Genomic DNA, 20,866 nt, shown 5'->3' with positions numbered 1-20,866 from the left:
CCCCATCTCCCAAAAGATAAATTGCGGAAAAATAGAATTAATCCATCGGTTTATTTTGGGTGGAAAAAAAAATCCAAGCACAGTTTTGTTCATCATGCAGATCTCCATGAAAATGTTTAAGACCCCCATGGATGATGTGGGTAATTAGAAGTCATTCCAACCCACTTCATTTTAATCTCTTGCTAACTGAATGTACCACAGGTCCTTATCCGTGTAACCACTACAGGTGTTGGAGGAACTCAGCATTCATGTGCACAGGTTTCGTTGGTGTCAGAGTGCTCCCTCGGGCTCAGCTCCAATACCTTTCACCATGAATCCCCCTGACTGCCCACTCATTCTGATTTCTGAGCTTCCTCCTTGCTTCATACTGCATTTTAACTGCTGTATGATCAGACCTTAACATCATCAAGAAAATACCCATCACAAATTATAAAAATATCTGTTTTTCAAACAATACAGCATTGTTTCCATTTCTGATATTCTTCATTCATCAATCCGCTTCCTCATAGCCAATCCTACCTTTTTGTGCTTCAAGGTTCCTTAACTCAATATCTAAGATGCTCTGTTTCCTTTAGGAGAAGAGAAAGGATGATCCTTCCTTTTTGTTGCTACCAAGTATTGTGTAAACATATAAAAATACCCTAGCATAGGATGCAATTCATAGTAGATATACAATATTTGTGTTTGTAAAATTATGTTCAGTAATGTAAACAGAAGAGTAAAAAGAACTTCCCTCAATGCCATGATTAGTTATACCACAGATGCTCAAGCTAGTCTTTGGATTCTTCAATTCAACACAACTTTTTGACTGCCTTACCACTTCTTAATTTTTGGTGCAGCCTTGATTTCTCTGCTTTACTCTTAGTTTCCTTGATACTACTGAACAAGCAAACATTTGGGCTTCCTGCACCAATAGTGAGTCCTTAGATTGGCAGAGCCTTCACTCGTCTTTGTAAAGCCTCACCAAGGCATTCTCCCCAAACCTCAGCCAATCTCAAATTTCCTAACACAGCCCTGCTCTCCTGCATCTCTGTTCACAACCTTGCTCTCCAAATAGTACAGCAGATATAATCTAACTACAGGTTGGGAATTCTTCCATTTAATACCTAAGTTATAGTAACGAAGAATCTTCGCTATCACTTATTATTACAACTGCATGAGCTCTCCTGAGCCTAACAGCTACCAAATAGGGAGCTGTTTGTTTCCATCTGCATATCTTCTGTGTAGCAACACTTTACCTAATGCTGAAGGGACAGAGAAACTTGTATCTGACATAAAGGCTTAAAACTTATTATATTTTCCATCACAACTGACTTCTTACGTATAACTGTCTAAAACATGTATTGGAACTTCTTCACCCGAGTCCCCATAGAATTCTATCCATTTGTTCCCCCTTCTTTCTACCTTCTCTTATCTCTTTGATTACATTACTGCATTCTAGCAATGTTCAAATGATAAATACAGCTAATTGCATTTCAAAGTATTAATTCTATTTGCTTATATTACTCCTCTGTTTTTGCACATAATAATCACATGAATGGCTTCCCAGTTTCTGTTATTAAACTTGCTGCTACTTCTAAATTCTATTTCATTATACATCATCCACCTGGCATCCAAACACTATTGATTCTGTCAAAACCATCACTTACATCAAACCTTACATCCGTCTTCTTTGTTTCCGAAGGTAATCAGTTTTTCTTTGTGCTAATTCATGCATCAAAAAGTTACCAGAATTTTCCCCATAGATGTCAAGTGTGAGCTTGTTGCATCCCTGCTTACAATGTTGATTTGTTCCAATATTCCCTCCAGCCCTAGACTAGCACTTCCCCACTGTACTTTTACAGGCTAGCTATTTATTCGTAAATCTCTTGGTTTCAGGGTTGGATGCCACTCTCATAATCATTTATAAGGTCAAGCATATAGTAAACAAATAATGCTTGGTGAATGAATAAATGATTGAACAGATGCTCATCAGTACTTGCCTAAATTAATCATAATTTGATAGAGATAAGTGAAAATTCCTATCTAAATTAGTGGTTATTTGGTCACCATTAAGACCATTCAACCAGCCCCTAAACATCAAAATCAGTGTTATTGAAAAATTATGCTGAAAAGGGGGGCAGGAAGTAAACATTCTCTACAGATGTTCTTATCTGAAAACAAGGGGGAAACAGCTAGGAGATGTCAGAGGTAAAGAGCATTTACACTGGGGTAAAGGGCACAGACTCCTGGCCAGTGTTGCGTTGCAGCCATAAAACTGTTGCCTACAATGTCTGCATCTCAAGTGGATACCGGTTTGTGTCCCAGCTGCCTCTCTTCTGAAGCAGCTCCCTGCTAGTGGCCTGAGAAAAGCAGCAGGGAATGGCCCAAATGCTTGGACCTCTGATGCTTGTTTGGGAGACCTAAAAGTGTAGACTTTGAACTCTTCAAGTCTCGATCGTCACTGCCATCTGCAGGGTGAACCAACACTGGATGTTCTTTCCGTCTCTCCCGCTCCTTACAACTGACTGTCAACAAATAAGTACACCTTGAAAAGCAAAGGAACATAGATTCTATAGATTCTAGAATAAGGCTCCCGGTTCTGTCATTTCAGTGTTGTGCCCTAGTTTCCTCATATATAAAAAGTCTATAAAATATTAAATATGTAATAAAAATAGTAAGTGGTAAAATAGCAAACAAGATTTAAGGGTAAGATAAACTCAAACATTTTTCATTAAACAATGTGGTGTGTCAAACATGAAATATGATATATCTATTTATTATTTACACTAATTTTTAAAAATGATTTATTTTTTTCATTGAAAAGTGAGCATACACAGAGGAGGAGAGACAGAGAGGAAGATCTTCCATCCAATTAGTCACTCCACAAGTGTCCACAATGGCCAGAGCTGCACTGATCCAAAGACATGAGCCTGGAGCCTCTTCCAGGTCTCCCATGTGATTGCAGGGTCCTAAGAATTTAGGCTGCCCTTGACTGCTTTCCCAGGCCACAAGCAGGGAGCTGGATGAAAAGCAGAGTCAATGGGATTATCCCAGCGCCCATGTGGGATTCTGGTGCGTGCAAGGCGAGGACTTTAGCCACTAGACTACTATGCTGGGCCCTACACTAATTTTTAATGTAAATAGAGAAATATATACATTGCACTTGTAATTATCAGGAATAAAACATGAATCTGTTCATTTCAATCCAGGAATATGTAACAAACTGATTTGTCTCATATAGAGCTGTTGTACCTGGTTCTAACTCAAAAGAAACTCTGGCTGGCTCCAGATAAGCATAAATTATGCACCTTTCAATCCCTCCAAAATGCAAAGAATTTGAAAACATACTGTCATTTTCCAGGGAGTGAAAACAATCAAGAGAGGATGTTACTAAACAATGTATGTGATTATTGTCAGAAAAGCAAACCAATTTTGGTTGCGGATTAAACTTCCGATTTCGTGCCTTCTTTGATTCGTAGTACTTCATCACAGTGTAGCACAGTTCACATCAAAAGATAGAATGTTAGTAGTTGGAATTTTTCCCACGGTGGCCTATCCATCTCTCAATTCAGTTTTGCTCCAAGTACAATGAAAGGCTGATCCACAGCCATTCATTTACAGGGTCTGTGTGAAAACTACACAGTACAAATGAGCCTCTCTTTTGAAGACTCTGGTGTATCAGAATTCTGAACCCAAAAGGGAAGTTTTCATTTGACAGGTGAGTTTGGAAAGAGACTGAAAGACAAGATGCGTGTGATTAGAGTATGTTCAACTGCAGGAAGTGCACAAAGAAAAGCTGATGAGGAAGCCCACCCCCTCCTGCCCACAGCCATCTTCTCTACGCTGTTCCCTGAAGTAATCAAATGGTATTCTGAACCTCTCAAAATGCCATCAATCCTTATTGAGAATGAAAGAGACTGTCTCTCTCTCCAGCCTCGCACAGAGGCAATCATCATGGCAGGCTGGCCTGACAGGGAGCCTGGCAGACAAAGATGGATTTCTAAAATAAATAAATAAATACGTACAGAAATTAAATCACCTCCAAAATATCTGAATAGAAAGTTGATGATAATGTCCCAATTTTATTACATTAAGGGTAAGGAAACTCACAATTGTGCTCTCTGAGCCTTGTACAGTAAAGAATAAGCCTCTTGATGAGATTTTTTGCAATAATTTATAGCCGAACTGAGAATCTGGTTGCAATAACACTAAAACTAATCATCTAAATGATTTAGATAAAACACTAACCAACATGATGGCTCAGTATCCTCCCAAATTATTCCTGCCTTCCTCTCTGTTTCCTTGTCTAGCTCCAAATCTTATTCTTTAGCCCTTTCTAACAAAGAACACAAAAGGCCTATTCTGATTGCTCCAAGAGGCTTCTTACACTATCTGACAATTGCTCAAGGGTAAAATAATTTCATAAAGATCTCTGAGAGGGTCTTTAATTTCAGACTCTCTTTCAAGAAGCTGTTGTTGTACCACTTGTTTCAGTGTTGTAGGGAGGCGCTTGGCAGTGACCGAGCCCAGCATTGCTAAGAAGCTGCAAGCAAGGGTAAGTCCAAGAGGCTCTTTCAGGTGACTCATTATTTAACAGATGCATCACTTTGTTTGGAATTGAAAGACCTGACATTAGCTTGCTCCTTGAATGACCAAGCTCTTATCCCAGTTACCAAGTGTTTTAATAAACCAAGGATTTTTCTATACTGTTTAAATGGGATTCTGCTGTGAAAACAAAACCCACATGTGCTGAAGTGCTTTGTAAACCTTAAGTAGTGTTCAAATAACTGTCTGCTAGCTCAGTATACAATGTGTGTGTATAAACACTACATGGCTGTATAAAATCAATTTGTATATTACTACATATTAATTAAAAACTAAAGGTATTATTCAACTATTACATGTTTTGTGATATTGGATTGCAAGTGATTCTGTCATGGTTTAATTAATTTGCTTGTAATAGATTTTGAGTACATAGAAGTATAGCAGTGTTTTGCAAAATATTATTTTGTAGCCTCAAGTTAACAAAGATTTCATTAAAATTCATCTCAAATATTTATAAAAATAGAGACCATACATTTATGCTATTTTAAAATAAATTTCATGTGAACAATGATATGGATTACATTTTACTTAATTTCAATTTATTGGTGATTATATGCTGAGTTATTGTTTTTACCAAATGAGAGGTGAAGGTTAAAGGTGTAGACCGGGGCCCGGTGTGATAACATAGTGGTTAACGTCCTCGCCTTGTACGCCCGGGATCCCATATGGGCACCAGTTCTAATCCTGGAGGCCCCACTTCCCATCCAGCTCCCTGTTTGTGGCCTGGGAAAGCAGTTGAGGACGGCCCAAAGCCTTGGGACCCTGCACCCATGTGAGACCTGGAAGAGGCTCCTGGCTTCTGATTGGCTCAGCTCTAGCTGTTGCGGCTGCTTGGGGAGTGAACCATTGGACAGAAGATCTTCCTCTTTGTCTCTCCTCCTCTCTGTATATCCTCCTTTCCAATAAAAAAGAATAAATCTTTTAAAAAAGAAAGTGTAGAACACAAGCAGGTCAAAGACACAGCATTCAAATCCTACTTATCATCATATGAGCTGGAAACGTCAGATGATGACTGTCTGTGTTCCATTTCTGCCTTTGCAAAATAGAAATACTTATGTGTCCCAGTCATCTATGCTGTGAAGCTAAAAGGTATTAAATGTGAAGGCTCAGAGAAAAACCCAACACTTATATACATGATCAATACATTGAAGCTATATTTAATTTTGTGTTTGAGCATTTTAAAACATTTGTGAAACTTGTAAAGATCATTTCATTTTCAAGTATACAATTACTGAGTCCCAATACAGATATCGCTCTTCCTGCATTTCTGCATTGCTTTTGGCTCTCAGTTCCATTTGTTTCTCCTAAACCATTAACTCTCGATTACAGGAAGCCTCATAGAACGAGACACAGTGGAGGCAAAACAACAGCAGTATCTCTGGTTTCTCACTAAACTGCCAGCAGGAGCCTTTTAGACCTGCTATAATAAACCTCATTGGATTTCAGGCCAAAATCCAGATTTCCATGGTTTTGGCCAGTAAAACAACAAAAAAAAGGAAGCCTGGACATTCAATTTATGAGACTGGAGGGGCTGGCATTCTGATGTGGCAGGTATAGCCACCATCTTTAATGCCATCTTCCCATTTAGCTGCCCATTCATATCTATTGTCATGCCATGTCTGATACAGCTCCCTCCTAATACACCTTGGAAAGCAGTGGATATAGTTCAAGTGTTTGTGTCCCAAACACCCACGTAGGAAACCCAGATGAAGCTCCTGGCTCTTGGCTTTGGCCTGACTCACTTCTTATTTGCAGCAGATAGAAGATCTTCTTTCATCTTTTTTCTCCCTCTAACTTTCACTTTCAAATAAAATAAATAATTCTTAAAGGGAGAGACTTGAGAACAACGTCCCACATCTTCCTTAAAAGTACAAGGATGCTGGTGTATACACATTTATCTGTTTCAGTATCAATCCACAAATTTGCAAAATTAGAGAATTTGTATTAGAAGGTATCTGAGGTCCCTTCCACTCCACACTATTTCACAAGTATTCAATGATACACACGATCCTCATGCCCAAACACCCTAACAGTGGTGCAAATTTCTGTATTTAATCTATATACTATGGCCATGGTCAAACGAGAGTAATTACATTTCTATCCTTGGAAACATATCTAGTTGAAACAATTATCGAAAGCAGTACATATATATTAGGGGAAGGCAAACAAAAGGAAGTGGAAAAACCTGGGAAGAAAATCATGTTGTTGAAATGAGAAAGGGAACCTGGTATCTCTATGTTTGAATATGACTATAGAATTTTGCATACAGAAAATAATATATTGTTTTAACAAAAATTTTTAAAAACCTGTGGGTGACACAACTTAGAAACCAGCCCCAAGGAGAAGACTCTGCTAACCAGAAGTACAATGGCCAAGAGCAAAAGACAACACAAAGACAAAATGAATATTACTAAAGACTCCCCTGCAAAGGAGCAAACCCTTACACAACCTTAGAGTTAACTGAGGAAGACATTGAGAAAATAGGAAATACAGAATTCAAAACACTTGATATAAAGCTTCTTATCATCAACAAGAAGCATGTAAAGCAGACATTCAAAAAATTCAAGGAATATGTCACACTGAAAATGAATCAAATGAAAGCTGATACATTAGAAATGAAGAATACAGTGTCACAAACTAAAAGTACAGTGGAGAATCTCCAAAATAGAATGAAGCAAGCAGAAGAAATAATCTCAGAATTGAAAGATATTTCCTGTCATCAGGGGGAAGCAAACAAAAAGCTGGAAGCAGAGCCAGATTAGGCCAAAAAAGTATTCAAGAATTGAAAGACACTATTAAGAGGCCAAATATAAGAGTTATGGGAGTCCCAGAAGGTGCAGAAAGAGAAATTGGTTTTACAAATATATTTAATGAAATAATAAGGGAAAATTTCCCTAATCTAGAGAAAGAATTGGGAAACAACATCCAGGAGGGGCACAGAACTCCCAACAGGCTTGACCAAAAGCGATCTTCACCAAGACACATGATCATCAAGCTCTCTTCAATCGAACATAAGGAAAAGATCCTTAAATGTGCACATGAAAAAAAAAATCAATTGACATATAAAGGAATGCCAATTAAACTCACAGAAGACCTCTCATAGGAAACTCTACAGGGAAGGAGAGAATGGAGTGACATGTTATAGAATTTAAAACAAAAAAAAAAATTGTTGGCCCAGGATAACATATCCAGCAAAGCTTTCTTTTGTCTTTGAAAATGAAATAAAATTCTTCCACAGTAAAGAAAAGCTAAAAGAATTTGCCTCTTTCAAACCTGCCCTACAAAGGATACTTCAAGATGTTCTCTTGACAGAGAAGAGGAATAGCACCCACCAAAACCAAAGGCAAATGGGAAGAACATCCCAGTAAAATGACAACAGAAAACTAAATCAATGAACAATCCATTCCTAAAATGACAAGACCAAATTGCCACCTATACAATTTGACCCTGAATACAAATGGCTTAAGCTCAATCAAATGTCATAGATTAGTAGAGTGGATTTAAACACAAAACTCATCTATTTGTTGTCAACAGGAGAAACATTTCACCAACAAAAATCAGTGGAAACTATATTCATGGATTTTGCTGGTTTTGTTTTTGTTAGTTTTGTCTCTTCAAAACACCTTCTTATTAAATTCTTCACTGACTCATAGATCATGCAGTAGCATAATTTTCTTCAAGAAGGTTCTTGATTTTCATTTCTTCAGCTACACGTTAGTCATTTAGTAGTATGTTATTTAACTTCATGGTGTTGTTAATTTCTTTTTTCTTCCTGATGTTGATTTTGTTTTGTGGCTTTTCATAGCTAGTAACATGTTATTTAACTTCATGGCATTATGAATTTCTATTTTTCTTTCTATTATTGATTTTGCATTGTGACTTCATTTGAGGGGATGTACAGTAGCTGTGAAATGGAGACTAACATACCCAGATGTGAGGATACAATGTAGCAAGCGTCTCTACTTCCAAAGATGGACTTCTAATGAAACTGTTTACTCTATCTTGACAATAGGATGCTGGACTCTCTGCCATTGTCCATGCCCGCAATGATGGATATGTGACTATATATGAAGAAATATACTATAGCAATGATATAGAGGAACTAGATGGGGGGGGGTGGGAAGGAATAAGGGAAATCCCAGTGGCCTATGGAACTGAATCATAAATAATAATGACAAGTAAAAGATTTAAAAAAAAATAAAAAACTACTGCTGGCCTCCTCTCTTCCTGATGCAACTTTGTTGCTAAGTTCTAAATACATTGCTGGTTTCAAATCACTGAAATCATAACCATTTATATATATATTTAATTCCCAAGATCTTGGGAGAGTGAATGAATGCAATGTTTTAACAGAGACAAACCGATTAAATATAAAGAAGACATTGGTTTTCTCAAAATAAATAATCTACACAGAAATTCTTGACATGATCTATAGGTTGAAAGAAATAAGTATTTGGATAATGCTTCCAGCTCTGGGCCATTTTGTGCATGTCAGCTATAGAGCAGTGGAAAATAAATTGTAATGACTGGTCAACTGGAATGATGAGGGCATTTCCTAGGATAAATGTTCAAAAACACTTAAAATGTTCATGACAATAGGATTATATATAAGATAAGGAAGGCCTTATATCTGCATCTATCTGTCTAACTCAATAGATAGAGTTTATTTTATCTAATTGACAGGAATAATAGAATTTAATCTAATTGATAGAAATAATAGAAGGGCAAACTATAAATTGGTAACTTAAAAAGTAAACGGAATTGGTATCAATACAAATATTCATTAGCATTACCTTTCACTTGTAATCACAAGATCTTGCACAATGTAATCACCATGTTTAAAAGTTGCTGTTAGAGAAATACTATATCAATCTCTAAGAAGACACCAGGGTCTGATTTAGAGACATGGAAGCAGAAGTCAAGATCTGTTTTCTAGGGTGTCCAAAAAACAATTTGGTTATCAGTTGGATCATTCAATGAATAAAATATTGAAAACCATATTTAAAGCCGTCATAACACCAACAAAAAATGGGAAAAATGGGAGAAAACCTACCCATCATTTTCTTATAACAACAGTTCTAAAATATGTGCAATATGAACATATTTAAAATCTAAGATTTTGAAATTAACTTCAGAAAACACTCCTTTATCTATTGTTTATATTGAGCTTTTGCTTTTGTTTTGTTCTATTCTGTTTTGGTTTACATCTGACCCATTTCAAATCTGTTCCACTCAAACCCTATTTCTGTTCTAAATTCTAACTAAATCCTCCACTAAAATACAGCTGAATATCATTCACGTCAATCTCAAACTGTGTGAGTTATGTTTGCCTTTTTATTGCAATTGTTGGTATACCTAAGAATATTATCTTCTCACCTAGAACTAAACATTTTGTAGGTAGAATTCTGTTTTCCAGCCTTGTACCTCCACTGCCAAAAAGTAAGGCATGGCCCTAATAAACACTTAAACTATGAATTCACCTACTATTTCACTATCATAAGTTGAGAAATTTAAAAGAGAACGTTTAGATGAAAATAAATTGAGATAATTCCCAGTGTTATGCAGCTTTAGTAACAAGAGTTCTTTGAGTAGACTGAAAAATAAAATCAACAATAACAACACAACTCTGAACACTATGTCAAGGATGCGATGCTCAAAATCTCGACACATTTTGATCTGAATGTAAAACCAATACACTGAGATTACAATCATTTATCATGAAGCACCCGTCATTGTTTGAACCGTTCTTGATTCTTCCTAAACTACAATGAATGTCACCTGGTTAAATCACCAAAAATTCTCCCAGTCCAGCATTGAGCTATGAGATGCTTCCTTAACCAGTGCCTGCAGGAGCTTCTGGTTTCTACTCAATCGCACATTGAAAAATTGTATCAGGCAACTCAAAATGCATTTTTGGTTACTTTACATTAAACTTTTATGGGAAGAAAATACAACATATATGTGTGAAATGCAATAATTATTCAGGAAAGTCATAGAACTGTGGAAATAATCTGATTTAACCTTCCTGTCATGGAATTGAAGAAACGAGTATGATTAAGTGATTTGACCAAAATCAAAGTGATAAAAGTTGGTTTCAGAATCCTTATCACTGTTGAGTGAATGAAAACAATTCTAGCAGCAGCAAGAGATGTGAAAACAACTCAAGAAGAAAAACCTCCCTCCCTGAACCCTTTTGTTATTTTAGGACTACAGCCTTCTTAGGTAAGTGACACTTTCTTAAATCTGGACTCAATTTGTAGGTCTGGAGGAAGGTAGTTGGTTTAATGGCTAAACGTCCCCCTGGAAAGCCATATCCCATATCAGAGCGTCTGAGTTTAGTCTGCTCCTGATTCCAACTATGTTGATATGTGTCATGGGAGTGTATGATGACCTAAATAGCTGGGCTCCTCATACTCATACGGGACACCTGGATTAAGTTCCTGACTCAGGGCTTTAGCTAAGCCCAGCCCCAACTATTGTGCGCCTTCGGAGGGTAAACCAGAATAATCTAACGGGTTTCAGTACGCCACCTCCTTGAGCCCTCATCTGCTCTTCCCCATGTGTGAATCAACAGAAAGCTGGAATTTAAAGTGCAGTTGGAAATTCGGATAGAGGACACAGGTTCCCCCCAGTGTCTTAACTGTTGAGTTTCATGGCTGCCCTTAAACTTCCTGTTGTACTGAAACAAGACTATCTTCAGCTTCATCAGGTTATCTATTTTATTCACTGTCATGGCATTTCATATGCAATTCATTAAACACAAAGCCGAAGAAGTTAAAAGTATACAGACTAAATTTATCCAATTTTCACAGACCCACCTCTATCACACATCTCAACATTATATTGAACAATTTAAAATAGGCAGCATGTGTGCAAATAAATTTATTTAGGAAGACAGAAGATGCAATGGGACCTAAAACCTATCAATGGGTTGAATATCCCAGGCTGCATCATGTGTAAAAATAAAAACCCTGTCCCACAATGTGCTGCCACCTGTCCAGGAAATGAGCCTGTTGTCTGCAATAAACAGTCCAGGAAGCCAGATTTACAGTCACACTGCGATTTGCAGTAACAATCCAGGATGCTAAACAATTGCTTGCATAAACATCAGCCATATGTGGCCTGAGCTTGACTGATGAGTGACAGTTCCTTACTGTTTGTACTTGCTTTCAACCTAGGACCCCTACATAAAGTCACATATGTTTCTCTAAAAATCAGTAAAACTAGTTCTAGTCAGCCTGCCTGCTGCTTCCCCCAGACAAGGGCTCGTATCACAGCATACTTGAAGTCTTCTCTTGTTTCCTGGACAGCCTACCTGTCCATCCTGCCTCACTTGCAGTCTCTCCAGCACCTAAATGACAGTGGTGCTTATTCCTTGTGACAGCAAGCTCCAAATAGACTGGCTTTGCCTTTCTTCTTCAGGGTTTTTTTTTTTTTTCAACATTTATTTATTTAAAAGTCAGAGTCATAGAGAAAGGGACAAAGAGAGATCTATCATCAACTGGTTCACTCCCCAGATGTCTGTAACGACTAGAGCTGGGCCAAGGTGAAGTTAGGAGTTAGCAACTTCTATTTTCAGGCACAAAGCGGGATTCGAAGTGGAGCACCAGGGACATGTATCAGCCCCCCTTGAGACGCCAGTGTCACAGGGGTAGACTTTATCTGCTACTCCACAATGCTGGCTCCTCCTTTGATTAATTGTCATTTTTATCCCCACTACTGAGCATTTACCAAAGGCCCATAATTGGGAAATGAGATCACATATGAAAAGCACAGAAATCTCAGGACAGGTGCGACCCTTGGAACAGGCACATCCTGTGCCAGTAGGCCTAGGGTTAGGTCCTGGCTGTGCTCCAGCCTCTTGCTAACAGGTCTTGGTGGCAACAGATCAAAGTTCAACTACTCAAGTCCTTGCAGGGAGACCTGCATGGCACTCCAGATTCCTACCACTGGAGGCAACTGCTGAAATCCAGGTATTTGGGGAACAATCCAGTAAAAGCTTGCACACTCTGTAACTCTCCTCTGATACATAAATAAATCGTAAAAAGATCACCCAGTGTTGTTCTGTTAAAAGCCTACTATCACTTCTCATTTCTTACATGCAGAGTACTGAAGTTTGCGATAGTTAAATGGTTCCTCATATTCTGCTCTCTACATCATGTTGGAGTTAGCACTTTTGGTACACTGTTCTGATAGAAATATTTGAGATACTATTTACCTCACCATAATAACATCAGCATTTTCTAGTATTACTTGCATTTGTGTACACCAATTTTCTGGACAAATATCAACACTATTTTGAATTGATCTGTTGCTTTAAAGTTAGAATTTATCAACATGCATGCAAATTCAAAATAATGAAAAAGCACCAAAGAAGTAACTCCTATGATTTATCTGCTGTTAGAACACATCAGCAGAAATCAGTTGGGGCCTAATAGGAACTGCATCAAGAGGCTTCTCCTAAATAATGAACAGAAAAAGCTCCTAAAAATGTGGCTAATTGTGATATTGACCAAGAAAAAAATAAAGAAGAAATTTGGGTGATTTTAAAAAGAAGGTAAGAACTATGCATTTGCCTAATGTTATAGTTACAAGTTTTTTTTTTAAGCGATGTATTTATTTATTTGAAAGATGAAATTGGAGAGAGAGAGAGAGACCTACCAGCTGGTTAGCTTTCCTAATGACTACACTGGCCAGGTGTGGTCCTCTTAAGCCAAGAACCAGGAAATCCAGCTTGATCTCTCCTGTGAGTAGCAGGGTTTGAAGTACCTGGGCCATCCGCTGCTCTCTTTTCAAGTGTATTAGCAGACAGCTGGATAGATGTGCAATAGTCAGACTTACAAACTGGGGCTGTGACACAGGATTCACAGCCAATGGCTGAACCCACTGCTCCTATAATTTTTTTTTTAATTCATTGCTTAACTCTTACATATGTATTATTGTGCCTTTTTCAAAAATGAGAGAGCAATATTGTCATCATATATAGAAAATTACCACAAGTTTCTTGGCTAGTGAGCAGTGACATCTATATTTAAAAATGAATTAATGTTTGGTTTCAAAGTCCATTAAAGTATGATTAAGAAATACTTAGTCAAACGTCACCTTAAGATTTTGACTTAGCAAAAAATTTGGTCACAGAATCTTAAATTGAAGTAATTTATAAAATAGATTTGTATATATTAGAAATTTCCACAAAGGTTCCATAAACTGGGTCTGGGACGGCAGCCTAGTGGCTAAAGTTCTTGCCATGCATGTGTCCAGCAGCTGATTCTAATCCCAGCTGCTTCACTTCCCATCCAGCTCTTTGTTGGTGGCCTGGGAAAACAGTTAAACACAAACCAAAAGCGTTGGGATCCTCTGCTGGGAGAACCAGAGGAGGGCCCAGGATTGTGGCTTCAGATCAGCTCTGCTCTGGCTGTTGCAGCCACTTGGGGAGTGAACAATTGGATGGAAGATATTTTTATCTCTCTGTCTGTAAATCTGATTTTTCAATTAAAAAAAAAAAAGAAGAATCTTTAAAGGTCCCAAAAAGCCAGAAAAAAATAGGGCAATATGGATGACTAAAAAGGCTTTTTTCATGCCTGAAAATAATATTATACTTAGTTATTTATTTATTATATTTAGGGACAATTTCCTTCCCAAAGACTAAAAATGTATAAACAAATTTACAGATGACATTGTTTAAACAATAATGGGGGATAAGAAGTGATTCCTAAAAGGTCAAATTAGGGGGTTGGTAAGGTGGTGTAGCAAGCTAATCTTCCATCTACAGTGCCAGTAATTCCAAATGGGCATCAGTTTGTGTTCTGGCTACTCACCTCTGATCCAGCTCCCCACCCTCCCCAACACACAGGCCTGGGAGACCTAGAGGGGGTTTGTGCTCTTGGCCTTGGATTCGCTCAATTCCAGCCATTGAGGCCTTTTGGAGAATGAATCATGAACCAGTGGATAGATTTTCTCTCTCTCTCTCTGCAGTTATGCCTTTTAAACAATGTCATAATACATTTAAGTAGCAGAATGATGGACTTATGACTGTCTGTGCAGGACTATGCTGCTGGAATAATATAGAGGGAATCGGGAGAGAGTGTTGAGAAGGGAAACCCAGAGCCTATGAAACTGTATCACAAAATAGCAAAATAAAAACAAATACATAAACTTTTAAAAGGCCAAATTACTTCTCCCACGACTTCTGCTTTATCTCAATAATTCAATTTCTTTAACTCATAGCTTTATCCCAATTAAAATGAAGAAAAGTTTGGAACATGTGAATCAACATTAAAACATCAACACTTCTGGCCTTTATGACAATGCAAATTAAACAAGATTTGTTTTTTAATATCTCATGAATTTTACATTTAAAATTACAAATATAAACATGTAACTTTAACTTTTTGCATGGTAGGTGTAGTGGGGGATGCATCCAATTTACATATCTTAAATACTTCCATCCTTTCCACAAATGAGACTGGTAATCTTATTGCAACAGTTGAGGCAATTTCTAAACCTCTGATCTCTTCACTGAGCTTATGGGAAAACTTTCAGTCTAGACTGCGAGGATATGCCTTCCATAGAAAATAAAATTAATTGAGGTTTTCATCTTTTCATCTTTCTATATCAGACCTTGTACATGGAGGTAGATAGGTAAAAAGATGTGAATTGGCTGAGTAATTTATTTTATAAGAAAATCACTGAGGAATTCCCCAAAGAAGGCCAATCACAGATGGCAAGGTTGTTGTCAAGAAGCAGAGTATATCATAAAAATGACACGTTCCAGCAACTTAGAGACAGCTTCCAATAAATTCCTGTTCTTCACTGGCTAGCTGGATTACACCAGTCAAATCACCTAATTTTTATATTTTTCTCATCTATAAGATTGGAATAATAATAATAGAGCCTTCTAGAATAGTTGGAAGAACTCAGAGAATTAATACATACATGTTTAATAGTAAACTGTGGCTGAATATTACCTTTTTATTTCTGAGATTATGAATAAAGTTTCAGAATATAACTTTGTTTTAGAGAATGAGAAAGCTGAAGTTTTCCTTATGCCTGTGCTCAAAAGAAGAAGAACACCGCTTGTTCTGCTAGCTATGGCAATGCTCTTTAACGGAGAGTCAAGTAAGCGAAAGAGATTGTTTTCCAGAGAAAAGTAAGTATCATGTTTATATCTTATAAATAGAAGAAACTGATTACAAACTTCCTACTTTTGATGCTCCATGATGGCCAATGAACATCTGATTACAGCACTTAGCTTGCTGTGCTTTGTCTCTATCTGTACACATGTTTTCATTAGCTTGGACACTGGGATAAAAGAGCTTGTCAAGCTTCTTTTAGTCTCAGTTGTGTACCAATATTTTGGGAAGTGGAAGTACTCAATCCATGCCAAATCAATGATGCATGAACGTCTACAAATAAAGGGACAAATGTATGTGTTTGCCAACTTTCAGTACAACGAGGATATTCAATATTGGATGGGTTAATATTTTCAAAGAAATTTGTTTGAGAGCTTTCTTTGAAAACATAAATCTCAAATTTAGGAATGTAAATTTCAACTTTCTTTGAAAACATAAATCTCAAATGTGGGTCTTTCAATGTGATTGATTCAGTTCAAAAGAGTGCAAAATTTTCTGTTTCTGCTTCAGGTTGACAGGAAATATTTACTAGTTCCTAAAATATTTGAACACAGTTGTACTTGCATTACCTCTAAACCATCTTTTTAAGAAAGCAAGCTGGCAAGACTATTTACTATGATGTTTCAATTATTTAGATAGACATCCAGTTTTATTTGAGTTGTTTTTATAATATTAGGATTTATTTTAACTAACCTGAAGAAAATATTTGTCCCTACAGACTCTTGAAAACATTTTAAGATATACATTAGATTATTTATGTTTGTCTTCCAAAACTGACTATATTTTGGAAGATTTAGTAGATATAGTTTTTAATCTACAACTACATGAGTGCTATTTTAGCACCTCACATCTCATCCAGGATTTCCCAGAAACAATAACACACACACACACAGATTTCTTACCCTATTTGAGTCAATTCTTGCTCTGGAAGTATAGATGGGAGGTGGGATGTTAAAAGCCTGAGGGACCAGATATTCCTCAGCATCCATCATATCTTCTAGGTCTTCTTCATCCAGGAGGTTCTGAAAGAACTTGCTGTCATTGGGACTGGGAAGCTTCATGCGATCATCGCCCTGAAAGATTATCCACCAGACACTCAAAATATGATTCTTCCGTTCATCTAAATATGTGACCTCTGCAGTAAATTAAAGCAGTTATCAAAACTCTATTGAACTGTTCACATACACATTTCAAAAGCACATTTTAAAAAATAAACATCAGACATAAAGAATCCTATAGTATCCTTGGACATGGATGGGCAAGATACAATATTTCCACCAGACAAATGTGATAAATGAATTTAGAGAAGGATAAAGAAGAAGAATGTGGACATTTTGAGGAGTCTAAAAGTTCATATCTGAGAATAATGGCTCACTGACTAGGTGGGATGACTTTAGGGACAAATGACAAATGTAATCAATTCATCCACTTTGATTGTTTTGATGTTATAAAGTTGTTGGGATGCTTGCGCTTCATGATATGCTCCAAAGCTCGATGGCTACCTTGTCAAACTGGTGGCATTCACAAACCAAACAGCTGGAGAACAGGATAAACGGCTGTGAGATCCAACAATTGCTATAGTTTCACCCTCTATTTTTTATTAGTTTTTAAGTTGTCCATATTTATAGCATATTTTATAAATAATTTTAGTTCAACAAGGTTAATATATCACTCTATTAAAATGAAGAAAAAAATTCATTTTACTGAAAAGAACGTAATTCAGCATCTCTAACATCCATGTAATCATTGTTTTGGTGAAAATAATCATATATATGTGCTGATTTTTAATTATTCCGTCTATTTTCCTTCTGTTACACATACTATACTCTTTCTCCTGTTGTCTGGTTTATCTATGCATTAGTTCATTTGAATAAAGCATTGCTTAGATTCTGCATACGTCCCCAAATGAAAGAAAACATTTCAAAATATTTTTTTATAAAAACTAAAATTTAATAGTCTGAAAGATCTGATTCATTTTCTATAGGCACTGACAAGATGAAGGTGAAAATCCTTCATCTGATTCTGAAAGAGAATATTATAATAATAATGAACATGAACTACACATAACGTTAATAAAAAGTAGTTCCTCAAGGCTGGTCTGAAAATAAAGACCTTATGTATTCATGTAGAATCATAATTATTTAGCTATTCAATAGCAGAGCCACTTGACTAGTAAGAGAAGGTGCTCCAGGGTGGTTTTCTATGAAGCTAAAAGCTCTCTTTAAGCTATTTCACTTGATGATCTGTTTAATCAATGTTAGTGACCACGTCTACTGTTCCAAAGTCTAGGTGCTGTTCCTACTTAAGAGCAGACTGGCCATGGGGGTGGTCTTAAAAGCAAGTGACATGTACTAACCTGTATAACTAAGTATCGCTGAGGGTCTCGGGCCATCCTTGAGAATTCAGCAGCCAGTTCCTTGAATTTCGGTCTGCTGTCAGCATCAATCATCCAGCCTGGGCATTCACACAGAATACACACGTTACTATATGTACAAATAGGAAAAGGGAAGTATGAAAAAACAGTGTTTTCATAATCTTAATTGAAAAATAAACAAAAGAAAGAATTTGGTAGATAAGATTACTCTGCTGATTTTTTTAATGCCATGTACTATGTTATAAAATTACATTCAATTCCTATTTTGTTGATGTGACTCAGCATTTGTTTTTCTTGCTAGAAAATGAAGCTCAGAGAAATTCTGGGAAATTATATGATCTAAGATATTTTCCTTTAATATAAAGATAATTAAAATCACTTTCCTTTTATAGATGTGTTGATTAGAATATTACTCATCATTTTTGACAAGAGTGGTATGAAAAAAATGATTTGGTTCCAATAATATATGGTAATACAAAGAGGAAAGGCAGGAAGGGAGAACAAATTCCTCACTCAGCCTTTTCCTGGTGGAAAATAAATAATAAGGCCAAGGAACTGATAATGTTCGTTTAGCAGTAGCCATTAACTTATCTTAGTACCAGTCTTTCCAGCATAAAATTGCTATCAGAAAATTTTAAGCTATGTATTATTTTACTAGGTGCCTAGATCAAATGAGTCTTACCTCCCCTGGTTATGTTTCTAACACTGAGGTGATAATACAAATGAAGGTATCAAGGTTCCCTTGATTTTCTTGCTGAATAATTCATTATTCTTAAGTTTTAACTCTCAAAAAACAAAGGAGTAAAAATCTCTATTAGGTACATCTGTTCCTGATTTTACCATATTTTTACAGTATTTTATATCATTTCCTATTCCAGCTATGTGAAAAAACCACAGAATACACACATTCCTAAATTTTAGTCTATAGATGTCTACCCAGCAATTTTGAACAAATAAAGCTAATAATTTTGTCTCCATTTTTTCTAGGAGTTCAATTTTAATTCCACATCTAGGAATCTTTGCTATAAGTTTGTGTATCATTACTGCCAGCTGCTTTTTTTTTTCTTAGAAAGCTCTAAGGTCTATATTCTACATGCAGCCATTTCTTTAAAATGCTTGCTAATGTCAAGATGCTAATGAGAAAGTAGGCATTTCTGGAACTATCGGAGACAAAAAAGGTTAACTTTGCGGTGAGTATTGGTTTTTCTCTAACTAAATATTGAGTAAATAGAACTATGGTTTTAAGAAAAGGGCATGCTGACCTGAACTGCAAAGAACATGTTTTATTTCTTTCCTCACTGTCAGAATGCATCACACATGTCATGAATATAAATCTGGGTAGACCTGGGTCCAAAGTCTCTTATTAATAAGATGCTTATTCACCTTCACCAGTTTGTTTCTCTGCTAAACCTGTGTAAATCAAAAGGGGAAAACCCCAGATTATACAGAGAGACTGCTGTGTGTTAATCTTACTTAAATTAAGTCAGAAACCCCAGAGACTTCCTTAATTCTATTTAAATTAAGGGTCTAGGCTTCTAAAACACATTTGTCGTGCAGATGTGTCTGGGGCCTAGGAAGGGGAATGAAAAGTAAGACAGTTTGATGTAAACAAATGATCAAATTGAAACAAAAGAAGGAAGCACTCATAACCTTTTTTGTTCAATGCAGAAGCCCAGTTTTCTACCTTTGCTGTCTTTGGAGTAAGACTGCTAAATCTATTTCCATCTGATTCATTTTTACTAAAGCTGTTTTAAGTTTTCTTTATGTTTAAATTATTTATTTAAACATTTCCCATTAACATTATTAACATTAATGTTATTACTAAACTTATTGTGACTACTTCAAGAAAACTTCATTGTCGTAGAAATTATAAGTGTAAGAGTCATATAATTTTGATACCACAGCACTGAGCCATGCCATGTTGTGCATTAATGATCACAACACGAGTATTTACAAGCTCGTTTTATGATTGTTTTTGAACTGCTGCATTTCTCAAGCCAGTGATGCAGTCTGCAAGTAGAGTAATAGGTATAATTCTTTACTAAGGATGACGAAGATGCTAATAAACGCATGTTGCAGTCTTACATTTGACCATGACCATGTAGACGTCAATAGTGCAGATGGGAGGCTGGGGCAAACGTTCCCCCTTCTCTAACAAGTCAGGAATCTCGCGGGTTGGAATTCCATCGTAAGGTTTTCCTCCAAAGGTCATCAGTTCCCATATAGTTACTCCTACAGAGATGAAATTCTTACATAAGCATAGAACCAATATACTTGCACAAATCAGCTACAGGCCTTTGATAAAACACAGGGCTTTATAAAAATCAATTAGAAGAGAGAGGTGAATGGGTTTTCAGATTCATATATCCAGATGGCCATCCCAGTACCAGCATCTTTGCGGAGAATTCACTTGCTAATGTCCATGCACTTTAATGAATAGCACAAACAATTTAAATTATGCATCAAAATATAGAATATGCTCCCCATTCCTATTTACAAATAATGCTGTTTGCTTATCCAAGCTATGTTTTACTATACCATTTTATAGCCCCAAACAATTAGCTTATCATACATATGGTCTATAACAAATAAATGTAATTGCCGATAAATATGATACTAAATTTGAAACTAGTCACTCTACAATAAAAGCCCTAAAGGGTAAAACTGAGGTACCTGAATGATTGTATACTTATAAGATAGGGTAAAGAACTGTAGTTCTTTTCAACTGACGATAAAATTAAGTGGAATAAAATAGATTTATTTCTGTAGTGCA

General features: G+C 36.5%; 1 protein-coding gene across 4 annotated transcripts in view; it reads right to left on the bottom strand.

Annotated features, from left to right (window-relative positions):
* The window catches only part of LOC121168093 (receptor tyrosine-protein kinase erbB-4), a 984,643-nt gene that overhangs the window by 18,257 nt on the left and 945,520 nt on the right, over positions 1–20,866 (bottom strand). For all 4 annotated transcript variants that reach the window (XM_040997858.1, XM_040997859.1, XM_040997862.1 and 1 more), the window contains exons 23-25: positions 20,179–20,325; positions 18,076–18,173; positions 16,622–16,792 (exon numbers count right to left, since the gene is read on the bottom strand). In XM_040997858.1, coding sequence (XP_040853792.1) covers positions 16,622–16,792; positions 18,076–18,173; positions 20,179–20,325 — 416 coding nt within the window. The remainder of the gene's footprint in view (positions 1–16,621; positions 16,793–18,075; positions 18,174–20,178; positions 20,326–20,866) is intronic.

The sequence above is a fragment of the Ochotona curzoniae genome, unplaced genomic scaffold, assembly GCF_017591425.1.
Source record: "Ochotona curzoniae isolate NIBS_2020 unplaced genomic scaffold, NIBS_Ocur_1.0 patch56, whole genome shotgun sequence".
Classification (NCBI taxonomy): Eukaryota; Metazoa; Chordata; class Mammalia; order Lagomorpha; family Ochotonidae; genus Ochotona; species Ochotona curzoniae.
This window is presented reverse-complemented; position numbering and strand designations above follow the sequence as displayed.